At 35.7% G+C, this 24,689-nt stretch overlaps 2 protein-coding genes across 2 annotated transcripts; both read right to left on the bottom strand.

Moving 5' to 3' along the window:
- Positions 1 to 621: 621 nt before the first annotated feature.
- Positions 622 to 6,224, bottom strand: LOC132176024 (uncharacterized). The gene is made up of 13 exons (XM_059588131.2): positions 5,934 to 6,224; positions 5,070 to 5,396; positions 3,904 to 4,032; positions 3,726 to 3,818; positions 3,521 to 3,600; positions 3,289 to 3,402; positions 3,045 to 3,118; positions 2,652 to 2,728; positions 2,089 to 2,172; positions 1,888 to 1,980; positions 1,697 to 1,804; positions 1,548 to 1,619; positions 622 to 1,303 (listed from the first exon to the last, which is right to left on the bottom strand). Exons 2-13 carry the CDS (start codon positions 5,358 to 5,360, stop codon positions 866 to 868), a joined length of 1,653 nt encoding a protein of 550 aa, XP_059444114.1. The 5' UTR covers positions 5,361 to 5,396; positions 5,934 to 6,224; the 3' UTR covers positions 622 to 865.
- Positions 6,225 to 9,769: 3,545 nt separating this feature from the next.
- EDM2 (ENHANCED DOWNY MILDEW 2) lies at positions 9,770 to 23,929 on the bottom strand. Its single transcript, XM_059585244.2, has 19 exons — positions 23,812 to 23,929; positions 22,523 to 22,965; positions 22,345 to 22,441; positions 21,748 to 21,801; positions 21,488 to 21,624; positions 20,785 to 20,884; positions 20,594 to 20,692; positions 18,736 to 18,983; positions 18,512 to 18,604; positions 17,900 to 18,433; positions 17,604 to 17,751; positions 17,392 to 17,493; positions 15,925 to 16,017; positions 15,194 to 15,235; positions 14,022 to 14,132; positions 12,136 to 12,207; positions 11,920 to 12,038; positions 11,705 to 11,768; positions 9,770 to 11,601 (listed from the first exon to the last, which is right to left on the bottom strand). Exons 2-19 carry the CDS (start codon positions 22,930 to 22,932, stop codon positions 10,075 to 10,077), a joined length of 4,050 nt encoding a protein of 1,349 aa, XP_059441227.2. The 5' UTR covers positions 22,933 to 22,965; positions 23,812 to 23,929; the 3' UTR covers positions 9,770 to 10,074.
- Positions 23,930 to 24,689: the final 760 nt, after the last annotated feature.

The following is a 24,689-nucleotide window of genomic DNA, read 5'->3' as shown; positions in this document are numbered from 1 at the left end:
CAGGTGTATAACCTCGTCGGACAGTTTCCTCTTCCCCGGCTTAGATCATGTTAAAAACTAAGAGATAGTAAATCTCAGAAAAATAATAATAATAATAACAAAAATCAAAGAAACAAGTAAAGCTAGAGTAAGTTAGAAATACTAATGATAGCCACAGAATAATTTAGCAGCATCCAAAAACTAACCCAACCAAATCCACTTCAAGAGCACTTCTCTCTGCACCTTGTTCACTTAGCCATAACCAGAAAGTTCAGGGGAAAAAAAAAAGGAATAAATCCTCCAACAAGCTTCCCAAGGTCTGACCTCATACAAGCTTCAAAAGATTCCATTCTAATACCATTTGTAGAGAATTCAATTTGAGGAAATCACTAATTTGACTTATTTAGTATTAGTCAATTCATAGCAATAAAAATTAAGAGTGCAGAAAAAACAACTCATTGATTATATAAATATAATAGCTTAATTGGTATCCTTCAATATTGTCAAAAACACCCATAACATTCTTTTATAGGTGCATTACAAAAATAATCTTGAATGTATACACCAAAGAATTATATATATAAAAAAATTCAATCTTCATATACCTAAAAAAAAAACTGTTCACCATCCATGAAGTCCGAATGAAAAGCAACAATACCTTAAATTGAGATTAATTTAGCCCTTCAAATCTTCAGCGACCATGCTAGATATGTATGCTAACTACAAAGCTCTAATTACTAAACAAATTAAAAAGATAAAATGGGCAGAAGAAAAAACTACATGATCACACTTCAGTGCCAAAACTGTTTCTTTTTCCCGAAACTAAAAATGGTTGCAAAATTTATCTAATAAATAAACTTGGCTTCATAGTTGCACTACAAGCAAGCTATCTAGTCTTGTGAGCTTTGGACAACTTCTTCTTTCTTTTTTTCACAGCCTTGGGCACTTTATTCTGGCGAGCCTCCCTCTTCTCCTCCTTGACTTTCTTTTTGTTCTCTTTTCTAGCAGCTTTCTTATCTGCAGGAGTCTCTGCTTCAGATTGAGACGAGAAACTTGCTTCAGAATCGCTTGAGTTTTCTTCGTCTTCAACTGCTTGAGACTCTGTTATATTCTCGGAAGGATTAGAATGAGCAGCTAGATTAATAGATGATCCATCAGAAGGGTCTGCTGCTTGTTCAGCTGGAGACCGCTGAGCTCTTGAAAGAACATCCTTCAGTCCTGTGATAGTTTGGTAATACATATCTTTAGTGTCCTGGCCACTGGTTATCCTTTGTACATCCTCCTCGACATTCTTCACATGTTCTAGCGTCTTTGGGATGAATGACTGTAAAATAACACCAGAAAATGAAAAACACTCAACAATTTATGAGTAATCAAAATTGATCAGTTGTACAGAGACAGGCATGCTTGTACAGAGACAAACACCAGCTTCAAGTATCAATATTTAAGGCATCTTAAATTTTGCCATGAAAAGGGGATAGAGGATGAAAAGAAACTCCTATAACACAATGCCACTGGCACACAGGTTAAGACACTGTTGGTGGGAGGGAGGGATAAGACACTGTTACCTGCACAAACACATGGTCTGCAATTTCATCCTCTACAGATATGTCTCCTCTGGCCAAAATTTTTTGTTGCGCCTGAAACGAGTTGAAAGCAGTCTCAATAAAAATATCCTGAAGTCCATCAGAAAATTTGAGAGTATAAATTACCAAACCTCTTCCAGATAACTGTCCACAGCCTCCTCAGCAATAGAAGGATCAACTATAAAATCAAAGAGTTCGCGAATCGTCATAACAGCTACACCATGTTTTCTAAAGAAATCCTGCATGCCACCAAAGCTTAATTAACTCATACTGCTGACCACAAGCACTTTTAGTTTGATATTTTTGGTTTCAGAGAGCGTACAGAAATATGAACACAATCTTCACATAGGAATTCAAGGGCATGAGGGTGATCAAGATCAACTGACTGAGAGACATCTATAATGTACAAGTGACCCTACAAATCAAGAAGAAAATAAATCAAAATGTCCACAAATTACGCATGGAATCAATTCAATATTAGCCCCCCCAAAAAAAAGCGCACACAAATATAATTGGGGCTCACCTCAAAATAAAGTACGTTATATTCGCTGAGGTCTCCATGAACCAGTTTGCACTTCTGATATAATGTCCGCATTGCAATAATTATCTGAAAAAAGCAATGCCAAGAAGATATTTTGATCATTTCAGCAAGACAGCAAATTATGACACTAAGCCCTTTACACTTGCCGAAAGAAAGCTATAATAGAAGCATTTGTTGTTGATGCGTATATCAATACCAAATTTGTTAAAAAATAAAAGTATAATTTCATAAGATTAAGCATATCAAAAGACAAAACGATTTTATATAACTAAAAAATCTCTTTATCTAGGCAGCTCCAACCAGATCTATTCAAGTGATAAACCTCACCCCACCTATATTATCAACCATCCCACCATCATTCTAGATGGCAGGTTCCACTTGACATAACTAAGTACCTATAGGTCCAAATCAACAAAAAATCCACCATCATCTTATGCATCAGAGACCACTTAATAACTAATATTTCCCCCCAACATTCTAGAGAGCAGGCTTCACACTTCATAACAGAGAATTCTTGAAGAATGACTAAAAAGGCATGAACACACCTCCATATAACCTTCACGTAACCTGTCAAGCGATAAGGCAGCATCCTTAAGTCGAGGTGCAGCCCAACCTGCTTTCCCTGTACAAGTACAACCACCAATAAACTTCAACGACTCTACTTTAGAAGCCCAAACTCAATTTTGTTCACAAGAGAATAAGTGAGGAGAAGAAAATAAATAAAAAAGAAAAATCTTACAGTAAACACCTTAAAATTAAAATGACTAAGAATGTATTTAATCTGTATTGAGGATAACTGCAGGGACCGCACTTACTACTAATATATATGATTGACATGCTGGCTGGGAGCCCAATTTATTGATCGTTGCATAAAATTCTGATTAAAAAGTAACAGCCATCTAACTATATTTATTATAACACACGCATACACACAATACCTATGAATTCCATGACCAGAACATGAAGTCTCAAAAGAATTGGAGTGGGGCACCTAATTCCCGCTGCCTTCAACCTGCAGTTCACAGTGACCATATTAAATACAATATGACAGCTTAAACAACTGAAATACATTGCTCCTCCACTAGATCTTGATAATTTTACTGAAATAAATTGTCATTTCCTCTCCAAAAACTTAAAATCCTAAAAGACTTAAAAGCATCAGGAACAATGTGTTGGTCTTACCTCATAAGGTTCCTCATCTCTTTCTCAGCCCATGTTTTCACCATTTTCCTGGGATTATGCCTGCAGTATCCATTTCTGAAACGGTAGTCACCTTCCACATAACGATCTCTGTCCCTGTTATCGTTTAGATCACCAAGTTAAATTTGTTACCAAGCTACAAACAAGAACAAAGTCTCTGAACCATGGAACTAAGCCACAAGATTATCAAGCTAAAAGGGTCACCTGGACATACTTAAATACCAGAATAGAAGTTTTATATATTTTGATTGCCAGTTCCTGACCATCAGATCTGGTTGCATGATAGACATTTGCCTGTTGAAAAAAAATGATTGCAAGATAAGGACATATTACCCAACAATTCAGACTTTGTAAGAATTGAAACTGGTACGTGCTATAGGTATCAGTACAGAAATGAAAACAAGAACTGCATTACGTACTTCTTTTCCAGTTGAAATACAGCCATTAATATCATGAAATACACCTCGATTCAGCATCTTAAATAAAGCCATGCGAGTTCTTGGATCAATGGCCTGGAGGGCAATATAAAGAGAATCAGGTAAAAGTTTCCGTTTTTTGATAGTTCAAAAATGCCAATAAAAGATTACAATGTTTCACCTGCTCAACGGTCGCACGATCTGCTTTATCAGTAGTTTTAGTTCTACCAATGGTCATCTCTCGAACACTTTCACGAATTGCAGCCATTACAGAGTTTGACATTCTTACGTTCAACCTCCCCTCCCACTCCTGCACTATCAATTTGACTTGGTTAAAAGTGAAAAACAGACACAAACATAATCAATCAAACACAACCCACACAAACATGGAAAAGCAGGGATTGATAAAAATAATGAGATCTTTGGAGAGTCATTTTCGTGTTTATGGCAGGAAAGGAACAATAGGTGCTTTGAGGACTTGGAGAGATCTTTGGAGGACATTTTATCCTCTTGTTTTCATACTTTGTATCTTTGGATTGTAACACATTTGTCCCCGTTGTCGATTAGTTACGATGATTTCCTTACTCGCTTTTCTTTTTCTAGTTAGGTGATCATTTTGTATACTCCCTGTGTACTTTGGGGCGCCTTACACTTTTAATAAAACTGGTTATTACTTATAAAAAATAATAATAATGAGATTATTAATGACTTGTATTAACAAAAAGGGTAAATTCAAATCCAATAAATTAAGATATAATCCCTTAAAACCAAATCAACTAGCTCAAAAAATGAGTTTAAAGCACAATATAATTTGGACATAGCATATTACCCTCAATTTCACCAAAATTTTCAAACCTAAGACTATGCATTTCTTCTCAAATTATTATTATTATTATTATTATTATTATTTATTTATTTTTATATAACGAGGAACTCCTCTAAGAGAGGGTCACTTTGTGTAGCCACCCCCGGTTAGGTAAACTTTGGACTTGTGTAAAACGCCCCCTCTACACAAATCGGGTAATAGAGGCTAGCCCCAAGGAATTGTTTGCATCCAAGGGAATTCGAACTTTAGGCTTCATGGACTACCACAAAGACCAAGGCTCTTACCACTTGAGCCAACCCCTTAGGGTTCTTCTCGAATTAATTAGTACATTACCCATGAATGTGAAACTTAATCATGGTCTCTATGAACCAAATGAGAAACTTCAAAGTGCAATTCCCTAGCACCCTATTTGGTCAACAAGATAAGCAACATTGTTTATAATAAAAGAGCATAGAAATTAATCAAATTTCCCATCTTTTCCTAGAATTCAATCACATAAATTGCACACAGAACTAATATACCTCCAAAGGCGAAGCTCGAATGCGATTGGCAAACCTCTGGTTACGATTTGAGAGCGGTTGAAGCGTCGATGTATTTGGGCGAGAGTGCAGCCCACCATGAGCGTTGGGACGCCTCGAGTTGAGTGTGAAACTGCCCTCCACAGCTTCGTAGTCATCCTTGGAGTCCAACCAATCCAACGCGTCTCCTACTTCCGAGTCTGATGACCAAAGCTCTTCTTCCTCTTCTACTTCCCCTTCCTCTTTCTCTCTCTCTTCGTTCACGGCTACTAGCTTCGCCTCCATAACGGCCATTAGAGCGTTGGGTTTGCAATATTTTCAGTTTGTAACCTGGGAAAGAAGTAAATAAATTGATTATTTTTTGGCTGTCTCAATTTCTCAAATATAGAAAAAGGGAAAATATCATTCATGGTAATGGTGCCTTTGGTTTGGCTAGTACCAAATTGGTCCTTGTAGTTTCAAAACTATCCTGAAGGTCCTTGAGGTTTTCAAAATATCACATAAATCGGAATTTTACTTGACCGCAAGACTTAGAACAATAGGTGATTTCTCTAACACCATCCCAATTTGTCAGCCCTAAATAAATTAATGGCTATAACTTTCGGTTTGCTTGGCCGATTGGATTTGGGGGTAGACACGCTAAATTAATGAGTGACACCGCATGACCCATTTGGGCCGTTTAGTTAACTAGTAGTGACCCGACACGTCTGATTTACTGTTTATTTTTATTTTTTTGCTTCTGCAACCATAAAACCATCCATCTGTCAGTAAAATGGCAGTGTGTGTTTTTTATTATTTCATTTTCTCAGTAACCAAACAGAAGTTTCGGGAAAAGAAAACTGGGGGGTTTTACAGCATAGGACTTACGGGATTTGCGAATCAAACGGAAAGTATGGAATCAAACGACGGAGAGACCGAGAGAGAGGGAGAGCGGCGGTGCTACGTGAGAGTAAGAGCTGGAGACGACGGAGAGACAGAGAGGGAGTTCCGAGCCGGAGTTGATGGAGTGACGGACTGTGGTCTGAGCGAGAGACTGTGCCTTGCCACAGAGTCACGGCAGCCGTGGTCTGTGAGCCGAGAGAGAGAGGGAGAGCGAGACGCTGTGAGAGGCGGCTGGAAGTGGTGTGGAACTTAGGGAGTTAGGGTTAGAAAATGGAAATTAGAAGAGTGACCCTTTATAGGTTTCGTTTTTTTGGATCCGGCTTCTGTGTGCCGTAAAAATATTGGATTTGGAGGGCTCAGATTTAATCACATTTCTTTTAAGCCACACGTGGTCGTTTTTAACTCAAATTTGATTAAATTTAACCAATTACGGGTCAAGCAGTTTGACCCGTTTGACACCCGAATCCGTTGAAACTAAGGGGCCAAAATGCGGACCAAACTTACAACGAGCTTGAAATCCGTGCACGTTTTAAAAAAGGGTAAAGTTTTTTTTCAAATTGGGTTGAATAAATTTTTTTTAACCTAATCTATAAAAGTGACATATGTTCTTTTTTTTAATAATATGTGAGATGCACATGCGTTTTTAATAAAATTTATTTCAATTTTGTCCCTACTATTAAAAAAACATGTGCATCTCACATTTTCAAGGAATGCATGTCACTTTTGTAGATTATTTTAAAAGAAATTCATCTAACCCAGTTTGAAGAAAAACTTTGTCTTTTTAAAAATGACAGGAATGAAATAATAATAATAATAATTAGTGGATGCATAAATGACAAGAAGAAGAAAAAATTTTCAAGTAGGAATCAAGAGAAAAAAAAAAATGTCAAAGTAAGTCATACGGCCAGAACATAATCATAAAAAATAAATAGAACCAGATACTATTATTCTATTAAAAAAAAAAAGTTAAACTAAAAAACATTAAACAAACCGAAAGTTGGAACTGATTATAGAAAGAAGAATAATAGAGACAATTTTTTGACACAACTTTGACCCAACTTTTCTCCTATGTAGTAATTTTTTTTTTTAAATAAAATAAAAAATAATTGTGGTCTTTTTTATTTAGTATTTAAAAAAAAATAGTATTTTTCTTCAGAAAAATGGTCATTATTATGAAGAAAAATACTTTTTTTTAATAAAAAAAAAAAAAAAAAAAAGATCACATAGGATGTTATTACTTCATAAATTTTTTTAATTTTTAATTTTGTTTTTTTTAAAAATACTACATAAGAGTAAAATTTGGCTAAAGTTATGTCTCTATCATTTCTCTTATAAAAACTCGAATAAAGATAAAAAAAATATAAGATTTCTAAATTTATAAATAATCATAATGAAAAGTCTCTTACCAATAGAACCTTTCCCAAAACTGCTTATTCCTTGCTAGACAGAAAATAAATTTTGGTGAAAGCAAATTGGGAACCGTAAGAATATTCCCAAAACTGCTTTTGTCGTTGTGATTTCACTTTCAATTTTTTTCTGCAACATGATTAAAGAAAAAAAAAATTAATATTACCTTCATAAATCAAAGCAACGTAAAAGAAAAATAACCACTTGAGAAATCAATTCATATTCTTTCCTACGTATACAAGCCTCATGATCAAATAAGAAAATTAAAATAATCAACACCCAACCACCTCTTAATACTAATTTAGATATTAATTATATCAACAAAAACATATTTACTTTGATAGCTTAATTCATCTACGTGCTCTGTCAATCAAAATTTATTGACAAACACCCTTAATAACCCCAAGAGTTGTTTTACAACATCATGTAACTTTGACGCAAGAAATATAACAGAGAGAGAGACAGATAAAATCTGTGCGTTTCGTCGTCAGTGGGAGAGAGGGAAGATGGATTTTGACAGTGGATTGGGGTTTTGAAATTTGGGGATTTTGACTGGGGTAGCTCGTCATCAACGGTGCTTGGCGTTCAAGCCATCGGTGAGGGGAGAGGGAAGAGGAAAGAGAAATTTGTCTACAAATATGCGAAGCGAGAGAGTCACCGTTTATAACCTAAAAATACAATACATGTGAATTGGGGTTTGGTGGTAGTGTAGTAAAAAAAAAAAAAAAAAAAAAAAACAGAAATGCTTTTTTTTTTAAACAAAAAAAAAAAAAAAAAAAAAGAGAAAAATATTAGGGTCAAATAGAAAAAATATGAAAAAAAATATAGAATACTTAACATTTCTCTAAAAATAAATGTATACATGAGATATCAATAGTAGGATTACATTGAATATTTTGTGTTAATCACACTCGCTCTGAAAGTATGAATGTTACAGAATGTATTGGTAAAAGCACTCTAAAATCATTTATCTTAGGAAGTTAAAATTGTTGTGATTGGGTTGAATATGGTATTTATAGATAGGGTTAAATACTAAATACCTCCCTGGAGTTTGGTAACTTTATTTTTATTCCCCTGGAGTTTCATTTTTATCACAGGACCCTCCTAGGGTTTTGATAAAGGACCAAGTTAGTCCATCCGTTAGTTGACTGTTAGGACTAACACGTGGACCAATCAAATGTTGACACGTGGCACATATTTATTATTATTTTTTAATTTTTTTTTAAATTTAAAAAAAAAGTATTTTAAAAATTAAAAAAAAAATTAAAAAAGAAAAGAAAAGAAAAAAAATTGGGGGTGGCTCTTGGCCATTTGGGGCCCAGGGGGTGGCTCGGCCACCCCCATCCGGCCAGATGGGCCACCCCCAAATGGCCAAGTTTTTTTTTTTTTTTTTTTTTAAAAAAAAAAAAACATATTTTGTCAACTAACGGATGGACTAACTTGGTCCTTTATCAAAACCTCAAGGGGGTCCTGTAATAAAAATAAAACCCTAAGGAGGTAAAAATAAAGTTACCAAACTTCAGGGGGGTATTTGGTATTTAACCCTTAAAGATATTGACCACCTTAACGAAACCCCCCACCAATCCGCAGCCGTAAAGGGGAAGTTATAGCATAAATGAATTAAGGGAAAATTTACCAGAAAAAAAAAATTGAGGAAGATTTGAAAAATTGGCAATAAATAATCATGTGATATGCCTGTATAATAAATGACGAGGGCGGTATTAATTTTGGCCCTTTTTTTTTTTTTTTTTCATGACCATTCTGAAATTACTCATTTACTTTTAAAAAATTATAAAAAATAAAAATAAAAATAAAAATAAGGGCAGGATGAAATGAGGTGGTTTGACCATTTCTAGTTGGTTTAAAAGTGGCTGAACTGTTTCAAAAGCCATGAAATATAGCCATGGAGTGGTCAATAACCCCTTCTGGCTAGGTTGAGGATGGCCACTACCCTCATAGCTATGGGGTGGTTAGCAACCCAAGGGCCAATTTTTATTTTTTTATTTATTTTTAAGATAAATGTGTAATTTTATAATGATCCTGCCAAAAAAATGCCCAAAATTTGCAATGAAAATTATTTGTTTTTATTTATTTTTTTATGTTCACTTAAAGGAAGGGGAGAAGAATGATTCAAACTAGTAACCTCCACTTTATGAAGCGTGGTTCACAGTTGATTAAGCTATTCATTGAGGACAAGAAATTATTTGTTAGACATGCATACTAAGAGTAATTTGTCACAACCTCAAACCCCACTGACCAATTTTGCAATTTTTGCTTTTTATATATATAATCAAACAAAGAATAAAATCTAAGACGTCCAGCCAAACAGATAAGTGCAGAGAAAAAGATGCACAATGCTTCTTAAATATATCGGACAATCTTCCAGTCCATTGTGAAATCAGGATGATCGAGAGTAAATATAATGAATCGCCTCCAAGACAAAGATTTTCATATTAAAAAAACTACTGTGTTAAGTTGTTAACAAGTACAGCAGCAAGAGCTTCTCCGGAATATGAATCGCAAGGGGTCACAGCTTGAATCTAACATCAACTTCTTACTTACAATACTTTCCTACATTTTTTTTTCGGCGGAGAGCAATTGGTTAGAAAGGTAAAAAAAACAAACAATAACGTACATATATATAAACTTCACCGATTCACCATCTAATTTGGCCAAACCAACATATCTAACATGATCTATCGACGTTTGCTGCATGACACTACTCATTCAGCCAACCTGCTGAACTATGGTGTGAATAGGCATGGTGAGGACCAGGAGCAAAACCCATGGGGCCACCTTGAAACTCGGGTTGGGGTGCTCGATGATTATTATTAAAGCCGTATCTGTTCATCATAGGCGGCTCAGATCCAAAAGTATTCATTGGCCTTGGGTGGTTCAACTCGTCCAGTTGGGGTGCATATCGCTGCATTGCTGATGTATTCATTCTGTAAGACAAGTTGGCTGCCTGACCTGGATGCCCGTAAGGAGATGACATCGATCCCATCGGGCCATACCGAGGATCATGACCTACTAGATAGTTACTTCTTAGCAGATCAGGATCATGTTGCCCATAAAGTCGAACATGTGACCTTCTATCTATGTTCCTCGTGAGCTCCTCTTCTACCTCAGTGATATATGGTCTGTAACTGAGACCATCGGAGTTGCCTCTCATGCGGCTTGTAAGCCGTTCCTCTGAGTCTCTAGCCCTATAGTCAGAACCAGGACTAACACGAGTTAACAGTCTATGGGTCCCACTTGAGTAAGTCTCCTCGCTATGTCTGCTGTACTTTCTGCCCATCTCATCGTACAGGCTGGCCTGGCTCCCACCATAAGCTGCTGCAAAATGTTGATGGCGATTCTCACCAATCTCAGTATGTGAGGACATCTCACCAGATTTGGATTGCGGACCTTCCAATGAGGAAGGGCCATCGACTACATTGGGTGGAGAACGACGAGGCCTTCCACCATCTGTTTTGTTCCATGGTGATATCTTGCCCATTCCTTTTCCGTGCTTCTTTCGCTGCTTCTTCCCAATCTCAGCATGTGAAGGGATCTCACATGATTTGGATTGTGGACCTTCTATTGAGGAGGAGCTGCCATTGATTACACTCTGTGGTTGTTCTTCACAATTCCGCTTTTTTACAGATGTCTCATTAAGCTGGTTCTTCTCAATCTCTGCATGTGAACAGATCTCACGAGATTTGGATTGCGGATCTTCCAATGAGGAACTGCCATCGACTACATTGGGTGGAGAACGAGGCCTTCCACCATCCATTTTGTTCTCTGGTGATATCTCATCCATTCCTATTTCATGGTTTTCTTTGTCACGCTTCCTCTTTCTTTCAGTTGTTTCATTGGGCTGGTTCTTCGTGTGGCCCTTGCTCTCGAGGCTTCCTCTATCATTTCTGCTGCAAGGGGAGCTTTCTTTATGACTTTCGGTGACAAGTGCCCCACCTCTGAATTTTTCAGGTCTATCACTTTGAGTGGGAAGATCATCAATCAGCATGGAAATATCACCACAATGCTCATGATTGTCCGTTGGATGATTGTGGATTATATCCTCAGGATGGTTCTTTTCCATTTCTGATTCTTCTGGTTGCTTGGAGAGGTGACCATGTTTTTGAGCGATGTCTTTGTGTTTGGCAGTAAAATCGCGACGACTCCAAAGAGACAGTGGAGGTGCCCTCAAATTCCACTGTTCCATTTGTTTGTCATTCTCATCAACTGATCCGGGTAGATAAAATGACTGAAAGGGAGATAAGAAGAAAAGCCACCATTAACAACATGCATTCTAGAAAGTTAACTCAGATGTGGCCACAACAGAATTACCCCAAACACTCGTACTTTACCTTTCCTGATAAAGATTGGTCATCCTCCCAAACAAGATCATAAGGTATTTTCTTTTCATCTAACCTGGTAAAAGGCAACAAAAATGTGAGAAACCAGATCATAAAGTAATTCCCTTTTATCTAACCTGACTAAAGGCAACAAATAACGAGGTAGTCTGTCAATATGTGTGTGCACTCGCATGAGAGAGAAAGAGAGAGAGATAACAAACCAGTACCTTTGTGTTTCTGGTGGAACAATAAGAATAAGGAGCTTTGGTCTAAACTCGAGAGCCTTATCAATAAACTTGTTTGCCAAACTTGCTCTTAGTCCAAAAGGAGGATTTAGCCCCATGATCTGGTCAAGAAGCAAGAAAAAAGCAGTGAATCATTATATCCATTTCCTACAGACCCTCATTTGGATATTTAAATGGAAACAAGCCATCATTTCTTACCAATTGTGATCCAGTTAGTAACTCTTTTGGTTGTACAGTCATCCAATCCCTCTTCTCAAAATTAAAATCATTCTGCCAAAGATTCATAATGCAACAAAATAAAAATATAAGCACATTGACAAATATGCACATGCGGGGAGAGAGAGAGAGAGAGAGAGAGAGAGAGAGAGGACATCACATACTCGATCTTACAAAATAAAAAAGAAAGGCAATAAACTACAAAGTCATACTCGATCCTATTATTCATTCACCATAACTTCCCTTCCAATTCCAAACATCATTTTTCAGCCAGTATGGATGAAGCACCAAATATTAGACTCTAGACAGTCCCCTTTAAATTATTCAGCTGTCACATTACTGGGGAAAAAGTAAAAAAGGAATTAGAATTTTTCAGACAAAATAAAAATCTTAACATTGTTGCTTAGGTCCGTAGGATATCTATCCTTCCTCTCTCTCTCCTCCCAAGGTGCCCAGGATATCTGTCTAAAGGTCATATACTTTAGCCTTTCCTAAAGCAAGTATTTTGGCTTTATAATAAGAGGCCATTAACATTTAAAAATACTGCATCCCCAGTTGCAACCTCTCGACATAGGAATGCAACTTAAACCGCCAATTTAAAGAAGTTCAACTCAAATGGCTAAATCAATATCCACCAAAATTAGGCATAGGTTAATTAACCAACACTATGATTGATTTAGCCAAAACCATATTACTTATTTCTAACTCTCTAGGCAGACATCAATTTAACATTACATGCTATTCTATTAATCAAAGAGATCTGATAATATTATGCACACCTAAAATATGTACCCATGTTCCAGTTCCACAGTAAACAGTAAAAATATGTTGCTCTGCCCAATGCCATTAACTAGTCAAATCTTCAGATCCACATAGTATAGCCAAAAAATCACGTGGAGAGAGAGAGAGAGAGAGAGAGAGAGAGGCGCTAGGCACAGGGACAACCTATAATTAGATAGTTTTGAGACGTTTGGTTCATTCATGGAGAAAAGAAAATAAGAGAATTTCAAGATATAATAACACAGCTGTACATGTATGTGCAAGCACACATTATATGTACAACATGTATAAATATTCTTTTAGAGTCATCCACTTTCATATGAACTAAATGAAATGATAACCATCCCTCAAATTTCAGGTTTTAGTTCTTAATATTAAATCCCTAAGCCATGTTAATTTCAAGTTATACTTGTAATATTCAATTCCCAAGCCGTGTTTGAGATTTTGCCTACATTGTTTAAAGGCAAGGGTGACTCGGAGGTAATCAAAATGTTGTGAGGAAAGCATTAAGCAAATGGATTATTTTATAAATAAACAAGACAAGAATATTCCTGCAAAAGGACTGGAAGAAGGTGACAGAATAAAAAGTATCTGTACATATCATTGAAAAAGTCTAGGGCTTTTAAAAAAATCATAGGGCCGATAGAGCAATAGCAATAGCAAGCACCAAAATAGGAAGGTGGGGGGAATACACAGAAGGAGAAAGTGGTGGTGACAGAGAAGATGAGAACTAAAAGCTGTGGGAATTTCTACAACAAATTATCCCATCCACCTAGTACTCTGCAAGCCCCTAGTTTGCAAGTCCAGCATTTTTTATCAAAAGGGTTTTAAACACCTTTTTTACCTTTCTTCGAAAATAAATTTGAAAATTTAATTTGGGATAAAAAGTCTTTTTTGCACCTCTTATAAATGTAATCCAAATAGAAAAATGATCTTATACAGACACAGTTAAGCATTTCAAAGCCCATGTCAAACTGTGTCAAAATGTGTCTGATGAAGTGTTATCTCTACTGCAGTCATATTTGTAAGTCATCCAAAGGGAAGAATCTAGTTCATAATTGCTCGGTATAAGAAAAGGTGAAGATGACCTTAGCTTGAACAATATCATAGTTTTTGTATGAGCACTTCTTGCCTGTCGCTTCTAGCTTTTTCTTCATCAGAATACTAAAATCATTAGCACCACAACAGAAGTCCACTATCTGTTCAAGGGAGTAATTTATAATCAGGAAAGTGTTTTTTTTTTCTCAAGAAATTACAACAACAATGCAAGCAGTACAAATGACAACAAATCTCAACAACAATGTTAGATACAAGTTCTACAGTTCAAAAAAGATGATGCTACCATGGCAAGCCAAAGTAAAGTCAACAGGCACAAAAGTTCTAGGGTTGCAAAACGACACTATGTAGAAACACCATGCTGCTTCATAAGGTTGAGCTCTAAAATTCCTGGTTTAATAATTTCTTTCTTGTTTTTCATCTTAATTGTTATTTATTATAGAAATTCCAAGTAATAAATTGTTTTATTTACATGAATGGTTACATCCAAAATTAATCCTACATGTATTCAATCCATTTACAACAAGCAAACCCTTTGCAAGAAATAATTGGTTATACTTTTTGCCAGTTCATGAAATAGAAAATTACAACACCATCAGCCGTCTATCACAAAATTCCAAATAGTATCTGCATATACTTCTCCACACACAAATAAATCATATTTCTGCAGGAAAATATGTTTCCTAGTTCGTAATGGGAGAATGCCTAATCAAATTTTTGTTACTACAAAATTCACAAAGAATTCCATGAATACTTAACCATGGTAGAAAATAAAATGACTGGTGTTTGTAAAAGGCAATTCTCAGAACCTAAAAAAGAACTAGGAAACTTATCACCTCAATTTCCTGCTTCAGAAATGAATATGTTTCAGCTATCAAAGATATAATCAGGCTCTGGAGTGGTTTTCAATAAATGAAGGTAAAGCTTCGTGTACAACAAGACTGAACATCTTGCTAACAAGACGTATTTCTATTTTTAGCATGCTCTCATAAAAGCCAACAAGTAGCATATTCTTTAGCTAAGTTGACCAATGGGATGGACCAATTTCACAATAATTCTAGGAGATATTTTTTTTTATAAGATTCTAAGTTTAAATTACCTCACAACACCCAGAAAATTTGAACCATCTCGCAGAATAAAATATTAGACATACGTTATATAGATTCTAAGGAAGATGAAACAAACTAAGCACACAAATCCTTACCATGTCTTCATTTTGTACATACCAATGAATCTTATCAACAATCTGCACATTCAAAATCATGCTTTTAGATACTCCAAGCCCCAAGGCCTTATGGAAGCAATTCTACATCCTCAACATATATACAGAATAGGTAAAACATGCAAATATACTAAAATTGATAGCAAAGTGTATCTAGTGACTAATTAAAATCAAGAAATACGCATCATGAAGCTAGGAAGTAAGCTGACATTTACATTGACATGACGTTAATAACTAAGTCCAATTGCATGCAATTGACATGACACACTTCCACTGTCTTACAAAGATTATCCTCCTTTTCTCTTGCTCCCCATAGTGTTTATCCATTTTTGTTGCTTCCCCAAACTACCCTCAATCCAGCTCAAACCGGAAGGACAGGAGTCATTACATTTTAGCTCATCATTCTTTTTTCACCTCGATTTTCCAAGCCATCCAATGACCACACAATAAATATTTTTTGATGAATAATTTATTAGAAAGAAAGCTCCAGTACACAAAAAGTATACAAGAGAAACAACCACCCTATTGGCGTCCAAAATCTAGAAAGTCAACAATATCTACAAGATTAGAGGAAGAGAAATTAGGAACAAAAGTTATAGCCCAATCTTTTTTTTTTTTTTTTGATAAGTAAAAGTTATAGCCCAATCTAAAAGGGCACTAAAGTATGATAAACTACTGGATTAGCCTTGAGGCAAAAAACATAGCAAGATTACCTCTGCAAGTTTCTCCACTTTCGTAAAATGGCGACCGAAAGACGTGTAACGATTACCATGAAGAAAAGGTGCAAGATATACTTTGAGCTTTTGCTGCAGACATATGTATCAATAAAGCCAATGATTATAAGATAAGATATTCTTCTAATAGAAATCATTGTGTGCCAATATAAGTAGTCCAACAAATATATGAAATGTTACTAACACATATGCCAAAAGAAAAGGTTGTGCATGCGGGCAAAACAAGCTTTCAATTATATGCCCAGGAGCAAAGGAAAGAGGCATCAGACACATAATTTTACACTACTGAACCGCTTTTGCCACCAAAATTTGGAGAAAATCATATAATTCAGTAAAGGTTTGAGAATCTTTTTCATTCATGAATTTTACACAAACAATTGGAACAAGTGAGGACAGTAATATATATACTTGATTTCTGTATCACTCATATAATTAGCACAACTTCAAATGATGAAAACCATTAAAATAATAATAATAATAATAAATGTTGAAAAAAACCACGAACACAACAAAGGCCACATATTCAAATCTTATCAAAAAGAAATAGCCAAGCTCCGCATATACAGAAACAAAAAAGTACCCAAAGTAAAATGCAAAAAAGATTCAGTCTCAAACCTGATGCAAATCACAACAAAATTAAAATTAAAATTAAAAAATAAATTAATAAATAAATAAATAAAAACTAATATAAAGTAGTGCAGCAGACAGAAGGAGCCAAAGTGACACTTTAAACCAAGGTGCTACAGTCAATGCAAGAAATGGATAATCAACCCTCTTTTATAATCTTGAGATAAAAGGATGCATCTCTATCAAAATTATCGCCAATTACATATGCTCTACTAATATATAAAATAAATAAATAAAAACTATCCATGCAGAACTATGGAATTATCACCTAATACAACATGCACCACCATCAACCCCAGAATCACTAGGGCATGACACTAGTCTGCAGCTTGCAAAGTGATCCAACATATACCCCCAAAACATACCAAAAAAAAAAGAAATCTGAATGAAAAAGGAAAGCAGAAAACTCAAGTTCTATAACAATAATAACTTGATTCGCATATAAAGGGAAGTGTAAACCCATATACAGACAAAATATACAAAAGAACACTGGTTTAAAGCCACAAAATGCCCTAAAATTCAAAATGTCTATGTTTCTATTTAATTGTTTAAAAAAGAACATATTAGGCACAAACATCTTCTGCGTCTTTCATAGTGCTTCCTTATGAGAATTAGAAATACGAACTACTTAAGAACATCAAGTCTACGAAAACAGATATATTAGGAACTGGACCCAACAAATTTATAAATATGAACGTAAATAAAAACAGAATATCAAAAACAAGTGGTGCTTCCTACATCACTAGCTTGAGATGACCACTTAAATATAATCTCATAGAACTGACTGATTCTAGGCCAAAAGGAAGTATAGACAACCACCTTCCACTTGAATATCTGGTCCAGAACCTCAGGTTCGCAGACAGCTTCTGCATCTTCACAACTGCCGCCTTCTTCAAGCTTCCCTAAGGCGGCTCGAACTGCCTTCATACATACAGAAGAGACAAAAACTCATGTTTTCTTTTCTATTTGAAAATATAAAACTATAGACGGCACCATCTACAGCAGTAAGAACACTTCAATTGGATTTGTACCTCGACTGAACCCTCCAACTTCCCCATAGTAATGTTCTTGTCAAGATTATTTCTTGACGAGTAAGCATAAGTACAGGGAAGTTTGTGCTTTTTTTTGACCTCTTCTAAAGTTATTGATGATGCAGCATCTTTCATCAAATCCAATAATCTACATTGCAAGAAATATAAATAAAGACATACAAATCAAAACTTCAAAATTGACGGCCTGCGACCATGATAATTCTCTTCTAATATTAATTATATAAATTCAAAATAAAGGACTTAAAAATTCAAAAGTAGAAAAGAAAAAGGTTCACCTCCTCTCTGTATCAGCATCTAATGAGGGCAGTGCATCGCCTAGCTTCTTTGTGGCTGCCTTCACTGCCAGAGTGCTATTAACTTTACCATAATGTGTATCCTGCTTCGTGGACTTAACTTGTCCAGACCCCTTCATAAAGTTATATGACCTAGCACCAGTAGGTTTGTTTTCATCCTCCATCGAGACAGACTTCCTGTTTTCATTCAAAAGCTTTCTTGACCCATCATTTACTTTCACTTTCCTTGAGATATCTGATTGACATAACAATTTCTCACTTTTGGTATTTCCCGCCTTCACAAGTGAGGATGGCTTCTGATTCTTTCTAGCAATATCAATTCTTCTCCGGGAGGAGTTATCTAAGGCAAGATTTTTCTTCTTTGACAGATCTTTCTCTTTGTTTCCAATGGACCCTGATGATTGTCTTCTCTTTTCTTCCATGGTTGCCTTCTTTTTTTCAACTGTAGTCTTAACACCAGGGAACTTTATGTGGTCTCTTATTGGAGTTTTAAGTTCTTCATCAATCTCATGTTTTCTGGTCAATAGACAAAATAATCAAGTACTGCCAACAAACTACAAGGGCTAAGAAAGGCAGCTCATTTGAACCACTTACAAGCAGTATATTAGAATGCGGTTGTAGCCTAATAGACCTTCCCAAGCCCTTGGCATTATATCTTCATCCTCTGTACCTTCAAATGCAATCTCCCTGATAGAAGCAACTCAAGCATCAAGCATCAAGCATCTAGATTAGTAATAAAGGAGCATGTTCTCATAACCGCATATCCAAAAAAGAAAAAAGAATAAGAGAGAGAGAGAGAGACAACAATTAAGGAGTACCTTGGCAAGCATTTCCTGTGGTATGACTTAGGACAACGCCTACATACAGCAAACTGCAATTGAGGATCCTTGTTCTTCTCTCCTTGTTTACAAACACAGCACTTATGAATTGGGCAAGTAAAAGATTCCCCTGCAGCAATCTTTTTCTCAAGCTCTTCTATAGCAACTTCATTCCCCTGATGGAGCAATTTTGCCACACAACGTGGATGGTAAAAATGGCCACAGGTTGCGCTCACACATTGAAAGACCTGTGCAATTGATAGAAACTTTAGAGCCATTGGATTACATTTCCAAATAAATAACAACAGAGCAATGTGGAAGAACATTCGCTGAAATCTGTCAATATGGACATTGAACTTCCGACAGGTTGAAAGATATGACTGCAGCAATCATTGGCAATTAAACAATCTGAAGAATACACAAAAGGGATTGATATGTCAATCCCCCAATGAAAAAAAGACAAAAAAAGAAAGAAAAGGAATTCAAACTGAAGCCTAATGAACCATTTAAAAGGGAGGGGGAGGGGGGAGAGAGAGAGAGAAGAAAGACAGAATCATGAATTTGTTGTTCCCTGAGCCTGCAAGAGTGTTAAAACAAAAACCTGAAAATTGGAGGTAAACCAAACAATGCTTTCTAAATAAAATTACAGGATAACTGCAAAACTACAAAAGAAGCAAAGAGGGGTTCCCGTGGGGGCTTAAGAGATCAGAGTTCTTAAGTAATAAGGAAAGCGATTTACTTAGTGAACTAATTGTAAACTAAATGACAAGTGGGGATTTCAAAGCTGGAGGGAAAATGCTTTGATTGTGAGGTAGGAGAACAGGGTATTAAACTAGGATACAACTTAGGCTGCAAGGTTCCCAGTGGTAAAATATTTACTACATAAATGATGAAAACAAATGCATCTATTTTCCTGGTAAAGTCAGATAGATACTTAAAAAATTATAAACAGAAAAATACAAGCCATACCAAAACAAAAAGAAGAAGAAAAGCAAGCTCATTAACTCAAAGAATAAGTGAACACGAGTAAGGCCTAATGAAGAGAAATAAAAAGAATCTTCAGATATCACTGGGTTCAGTTCTTAACATGCTGCACAACTAACCACAAAATCCGAGACACCCTTCAAAAATATCTTGCCTCCTGGAACAGTAGAAAAGTATGAAAAGCTAAAAATCTGGGTCTGAAATTGATCTCTTCTCATTATTTAATATATAATGGAGTGCTCTCTTCTCATTATATGTTATTGTGATGGACAAATATTGCATGTGTAAAAGGAATGGAGAGTCCGTGGACCGCCTTCTTCGTCATTGCGATGTGGCTTCCGCTATGTGGAGTGCTCTCTTTAGTCGTTTTGGGATGTCTTGAGTTATGCCTAGACGGGTTATCGAGTTGTTTGCTTGTTGGTGGTCTTCTAGAAGGCCGATGAGTGTTGCGGTGTGAAAAATGGTGCCTACTTCCCTCTTTTGGTGTTTATGGCGCGAAAAAAAACAATAGGAGCTTTGAGGACTTGGAGGATATTTTATCATCTTTTTTCCATAAATTGTATCTTTGGATTGCAGCCTATGTATCCCCTTTGTCGATTAGTTTTGATGATTTCCTTGTTTGTTTTGGATTACTTAGGGATTCCTTTTGTATATTTTCAGTGTACTTAAGGGCGCCTTACGCTTTTAATAAGATTGGATTATTAATAATAAAAATATATATAATATAAGACTCACCACAAAAAATTAAGCGACCCTTCATAAAGCTATAGCAGGAAATAATATGGAATGAACATTTTGGAGGGGAAAACAAAAAGAAACAAACTAACTAACTAATGGAAACAATAGTTCAATTTCTTCTATGCTTAAATCATACCTCAGCACCTGAGAACTTGTCGGAAGAGCCCAACTTCCCACAAGCAAAGCACTGATGCCGTTTATATTCACAATTTTTACAGATGAAGGTCGGCAACTCCTATGAAATTAAAAGGAAAAAGGTAAATTTTGATGCAAAGGAGAGACAGAGTAGAATAAGGATTTCAAAGTAAATATGAAACAGTAGCATACATCTACTTCTTCCTTCTTAGAAAAGCCAAGAGAGACACAATCAGATTCTGCGCCAGCCTCAACAGTTCCATGAAATGACCTCATGCATCTTCCTTCACAACTGCATAAGAACACAAAATAAAATTACATCATAAATTCACACATGAAATTAATCAAAAGAATGGAGTCCACAAAACAGCAGATCAAAATTGAGGACCTTCTGGAGGTCCCCAAAGAATAGATGTGTACAAAAACAAGTGGTACTTGGGTTGCACCTTTTGCGCTTTCTAATAATATTTTTGATAACGAGGAACCCCTCCAAGGTAGGGCCACTTCGTGTACCCACCCCTGTTAGGTAAACCTTGGACCCGTGTGAAGCGCCATCTCCACACGGATTAGGTAATACTCCAGCTTCGCCGGCGGACCGGCACCAAGAAATTATTTGCACCCAAGGAGACTCGAACCTTAGACCTCATGGACTACCACAAAGACCAAGCTTGAGCCAACCCCTTGGGGTTACACTTTCTAATAATATTTTGATTACTTATTAAAAAAAAAAATCCACATATTAATTGTAAACAACACAATCAAAAAAAATGCAGATTGAGAACCTAATCTCAGTATACTTTCTTGTAAAACTGCTCCATTTCAAGGCCTTTATGTAACTTGCTTGCTAAAGATGCTCCATTCAATACCAGATATAACCAACTAAAAAAGTACTCACCACACAATATCACCACCATTATCACAAAATGCACAAACACAATCCTCATTTCCATTGGAATCATCTTCTTCTTCATCCAAAATATCATCATCCATCTCATCAACTATAAATGCAGACATTGATGTGGTTTGAACAGCCTGAAACACCAATAAGTTCATTGGCTTCAAAATAAATTTAGACAAATATAAAAGAGAAAGAAAAAGAAGTTACAGAGAATAATGGAACAAAGAAAAAGATGAGCAGACAAGCAGGTGTATAACCTCATCAGACAGTTTCCTCTTTCCCGGCTTCTCCTCAAGAAATGTGCATAAAAACTGTTCAAATCATAAACTTTTATTATCAAGCAGAAACATAATGATCCATTCCTTCTAGCGAACAACAAGCTGTAATACATACTTTGAAACAGAAAAGCTTAGAGTTTAAGCAAAAATTGACCCAAGAAGATCACATATCCTCCAATACAAGAAAGTAATGCAGCAGAAAGATCATGTTAAAAACTAAGAGATAGTAAATCTCAGAAGAAAATAATAATAATAACAAAAATCAAAGAAACAAGTAAAGCTGGAGTAAGTTAGAAATACTAATGATAGCCACAGAATAATTTAGCAGTATCCAAAAAATAACCCAACCAAATCCACTTCAAGAGCACTTCTCTCTGCACCTTGTTCACTTAGCCATAACCAGAAAGTTCAGGAAAAAAAAAAAAAGAAAAAATCCTCCAACAAGCTTCCCAAAGCCTAAATTTTTTTATGCCCAAAAATTATCATAACATTCAAGATTTACATGCGTCAAAAACATTCTAATTCTTCTCAACTTCATGTCACAATTAACAAGACAAGGAAGAAAGCTATACAAACCTTGGACTTTGCTAAGGTATCATCCCTTTTAACAGCTTCGCTAATTAAAGGCATGTGGTCCACCAGATCATTCTGAGAAGGTCTGACCTTATACAAGCTTCAAATTGAATTAAATGTCAATTTTTGCACTAAGACAAACAGAAGCAAAGTTGATAAGGCATAGAAGTTTGACAAAAACCTGAAGACTTTAGACAAGTGATCCCACAAAGATTTTCCAGATGTTTCCGGATATTTCTTCAAGAAATGAAGGCATTGCACTGTTATCAGGATTGACCTAATTGTATCCTCAAAGCTCTTCCTTGGCTTCTGAAGCTTGATCCAATTATTTTCCTTGGAGAGGACCGATATCTCAGGATTCAAATTGGAAAGATCAAACCTCCATGCAATCACATGCTTATATATTTTTTGAAGCCCATTGTCAGCAGTTCCATGCAGGAATATCTGTTCTTTCTTGCGATCTGGACTCTCACCTTCTCTCCATTGAATTGGCAAAATAGAAAATGAAATGGGTTCATCGTTGTCATCTTCAAAATAGTAATTTGAAACGCATTGTGGCAGGCCCTCGGCCTCATCATCAGATGATGCCATAACCTTCTTTCAGTCACACCCTTGCTTTACAAACTAAGCAAGACATTCAAAGAAGAAATGGTGTAAATAAAACATTACGAACATGCTACAGGGTGCGTTAATGCAACCCATAAGAATCAAATTCACTTATACGACTCCAATATACTTCTTAGTTATTTTTCTTTGTTAGGAACTTAGATTTTCTTCAAAAAGATTATGTATATAAAAATGAAATGAACAAAATTTCAATCGGCACATAAACATTATCAGGAAACTTTAAGTGCCTATACCAAGTGATGTGTTGCTACAACAAATTTTCACGACATGCTCAGTTTTGTCGCTAATAAGTGCAAATATATCTTAAAGTTTCAAATTAGTACATTACTTGTGAGTATAAAATTTCCGTTTAAACGTTCTAAGATGCTTCCTTTGTTCCTTCACTTTCCCCCCCTTTCTTCCGAACTAAACAGGATTTACATATTATTTACCTATTCCTAAAAGCTCAGAAACTCATCGTCACCTATAGTTTGGTCGCCAAGAGAACTGTCAAGCGAAAATAGTAATAAAGTTGTATATATATATCTCGTCCAATGTAACATTGAATGTGAAACGCAACGCAAAGCAAAGTCCCCGTTTGGTTTCCGAGAAAAACAAAAGTAGAAAAAGAAATCAGAAGCAATTGAAACACCAGACAAGAAAACCAAAAGAATTTCGTACCTGGAATGCGCTTTCCGTTTTAATGATAATTAGATTACTTACTTAAAAAAAAAACCCAAAACAATGTAACTTCTACCCGTTCGTTTTCTCGGGAACCAAACAACAGCCCAGGGTTTCCGCAAACAGAAAATAACTTAAAAATTAAAGCTTGAAAATGTAAGGAATACAAGAAATGACGTTTACCTTATCATAGCCAACGCCAAAGAAACGCCTGTGTCAGAGCCTTTGGTGGTTCTTGATTAGCTAAGAATTTCTTTGCTCCGATTTTTCCATTTTTGGGATTGAGTGTGTATTCGGCAACGCTGGACTCGCAAGCACGTAATTATATTTTCTTTGGAACCGCAAACTCCAGTCTAGATCATGATCGTCAAATGGAGTTCGGTACTGGTTTGGGACCCACCAAAAATCAACGTCTGCGATCCCACACGGGATTCTGGTTCCTTTAATTGTAAATGTAGGTAATTTCAAAAATAAATGCTACACACTCTTACACATTTTTATTATTATTAAATTTAATGATAATTTTAAAAATAATATCAAAGATTAAGAAAGTGAAAGTTTGTAGCATTTTTCATTTCAAAAGGCGTAGATTTTTTTGTTTGGTTACACTAAAGTATAATAGAGAATCTGTCTAACCCTCTTTGCTGAGAATTTGAATTCTATTCTAGAAAGATGAGAATTCACGTTCTTTGATCTTTGGAATATTATCAAAATTTTTTTAAAAAAAAAAACAAAAACAAAACAAAGAACTTTCTCCTCTCTTTCGAACAGTGCTTCTACTGTTGCCTCAACCTCTTCTCAGTAGTTGTTACTATTTTCAAGTGGGAGTTTAGATAGGCTTGCCTTAATCTGTGCCCATTTTACTTTTATAACCGTCTTGCTTAATCTCTTGAGAGGACAACGTCACTTGTTTGACTCATTTTCTACCATTTGTAATTATTTTCGCATTGTTTTAGTTTGGTTTGAGTTTATTGTTAGGGAACTCACATCTTTTTCGTTTTTAGGATCGTCCACTTCTTATTCATTTCAGATCAGAAGTAAAAATGATATTTCCCTAAAAA

The sequence above is a fragment of the Corylus avellana genome, chromosome 3, assembly GCF_965113065.1.
Source record: "Corylus avellana chromosome 3, dhCorAvel1.hap1.2, whole genome shotgun sequence".
In the NCBI taxonomy this organism is placed as follows: Eukaryota; Viridiplantae; Streptophyta; class Magnoliopsida; order Fagales; family Betulaceae; genus Corylus; species Corylus avellana.
This window is presented reverse-complemented; position numbering and strand designations above follow the sequence as displayed.

Bases quoted from the DNA above. Each gene is read 5' to 3' on its own strand.
- EDM2 (XM_059585244.2), bottom strand. From the start codon at position 22,932: ATGGCATCATCTGATGATGAGGCCGAGGGCCTGCCACAATGCGTTTCA. The intron at 22,442-22,522 runs GTTTTTGTCAAA...TTCAATTTGAAG, and splicing joins CACTTGTCTAAAGTCTTCAG to CTTGTATAAGGTCAGACCTT. The intron at 21,802-22,344 runs GTTTGTATAGCT...TGATTTGAACAG, and splicing joins ATACCTTAGCAAAGTCCAAG to TTTTTATGCACATTTCTTGA.
- LOC132176024 (XM_059588131.2), bottom strand. From the start codon at position 5,360: ATGGCCGTTATGGAGGCGAAGCTAGTAGCCGTGAACGAAGAGAGAGAG. The intron at 1,805-1,887 runs GTACGCTCTCTG...GGTGGCATGCAG, and splicing joins AAGATTGTGTTCATATTTCT to GATTTCTTTAGAAAACATGG. The intron at 1,620-1,696 runs GTTTGGTAATTT...AACTCGTTTCAG, and splicing joins TGGACAGTTATCTGGAAGAG to GCGCAACAAAAAATTTTGGC.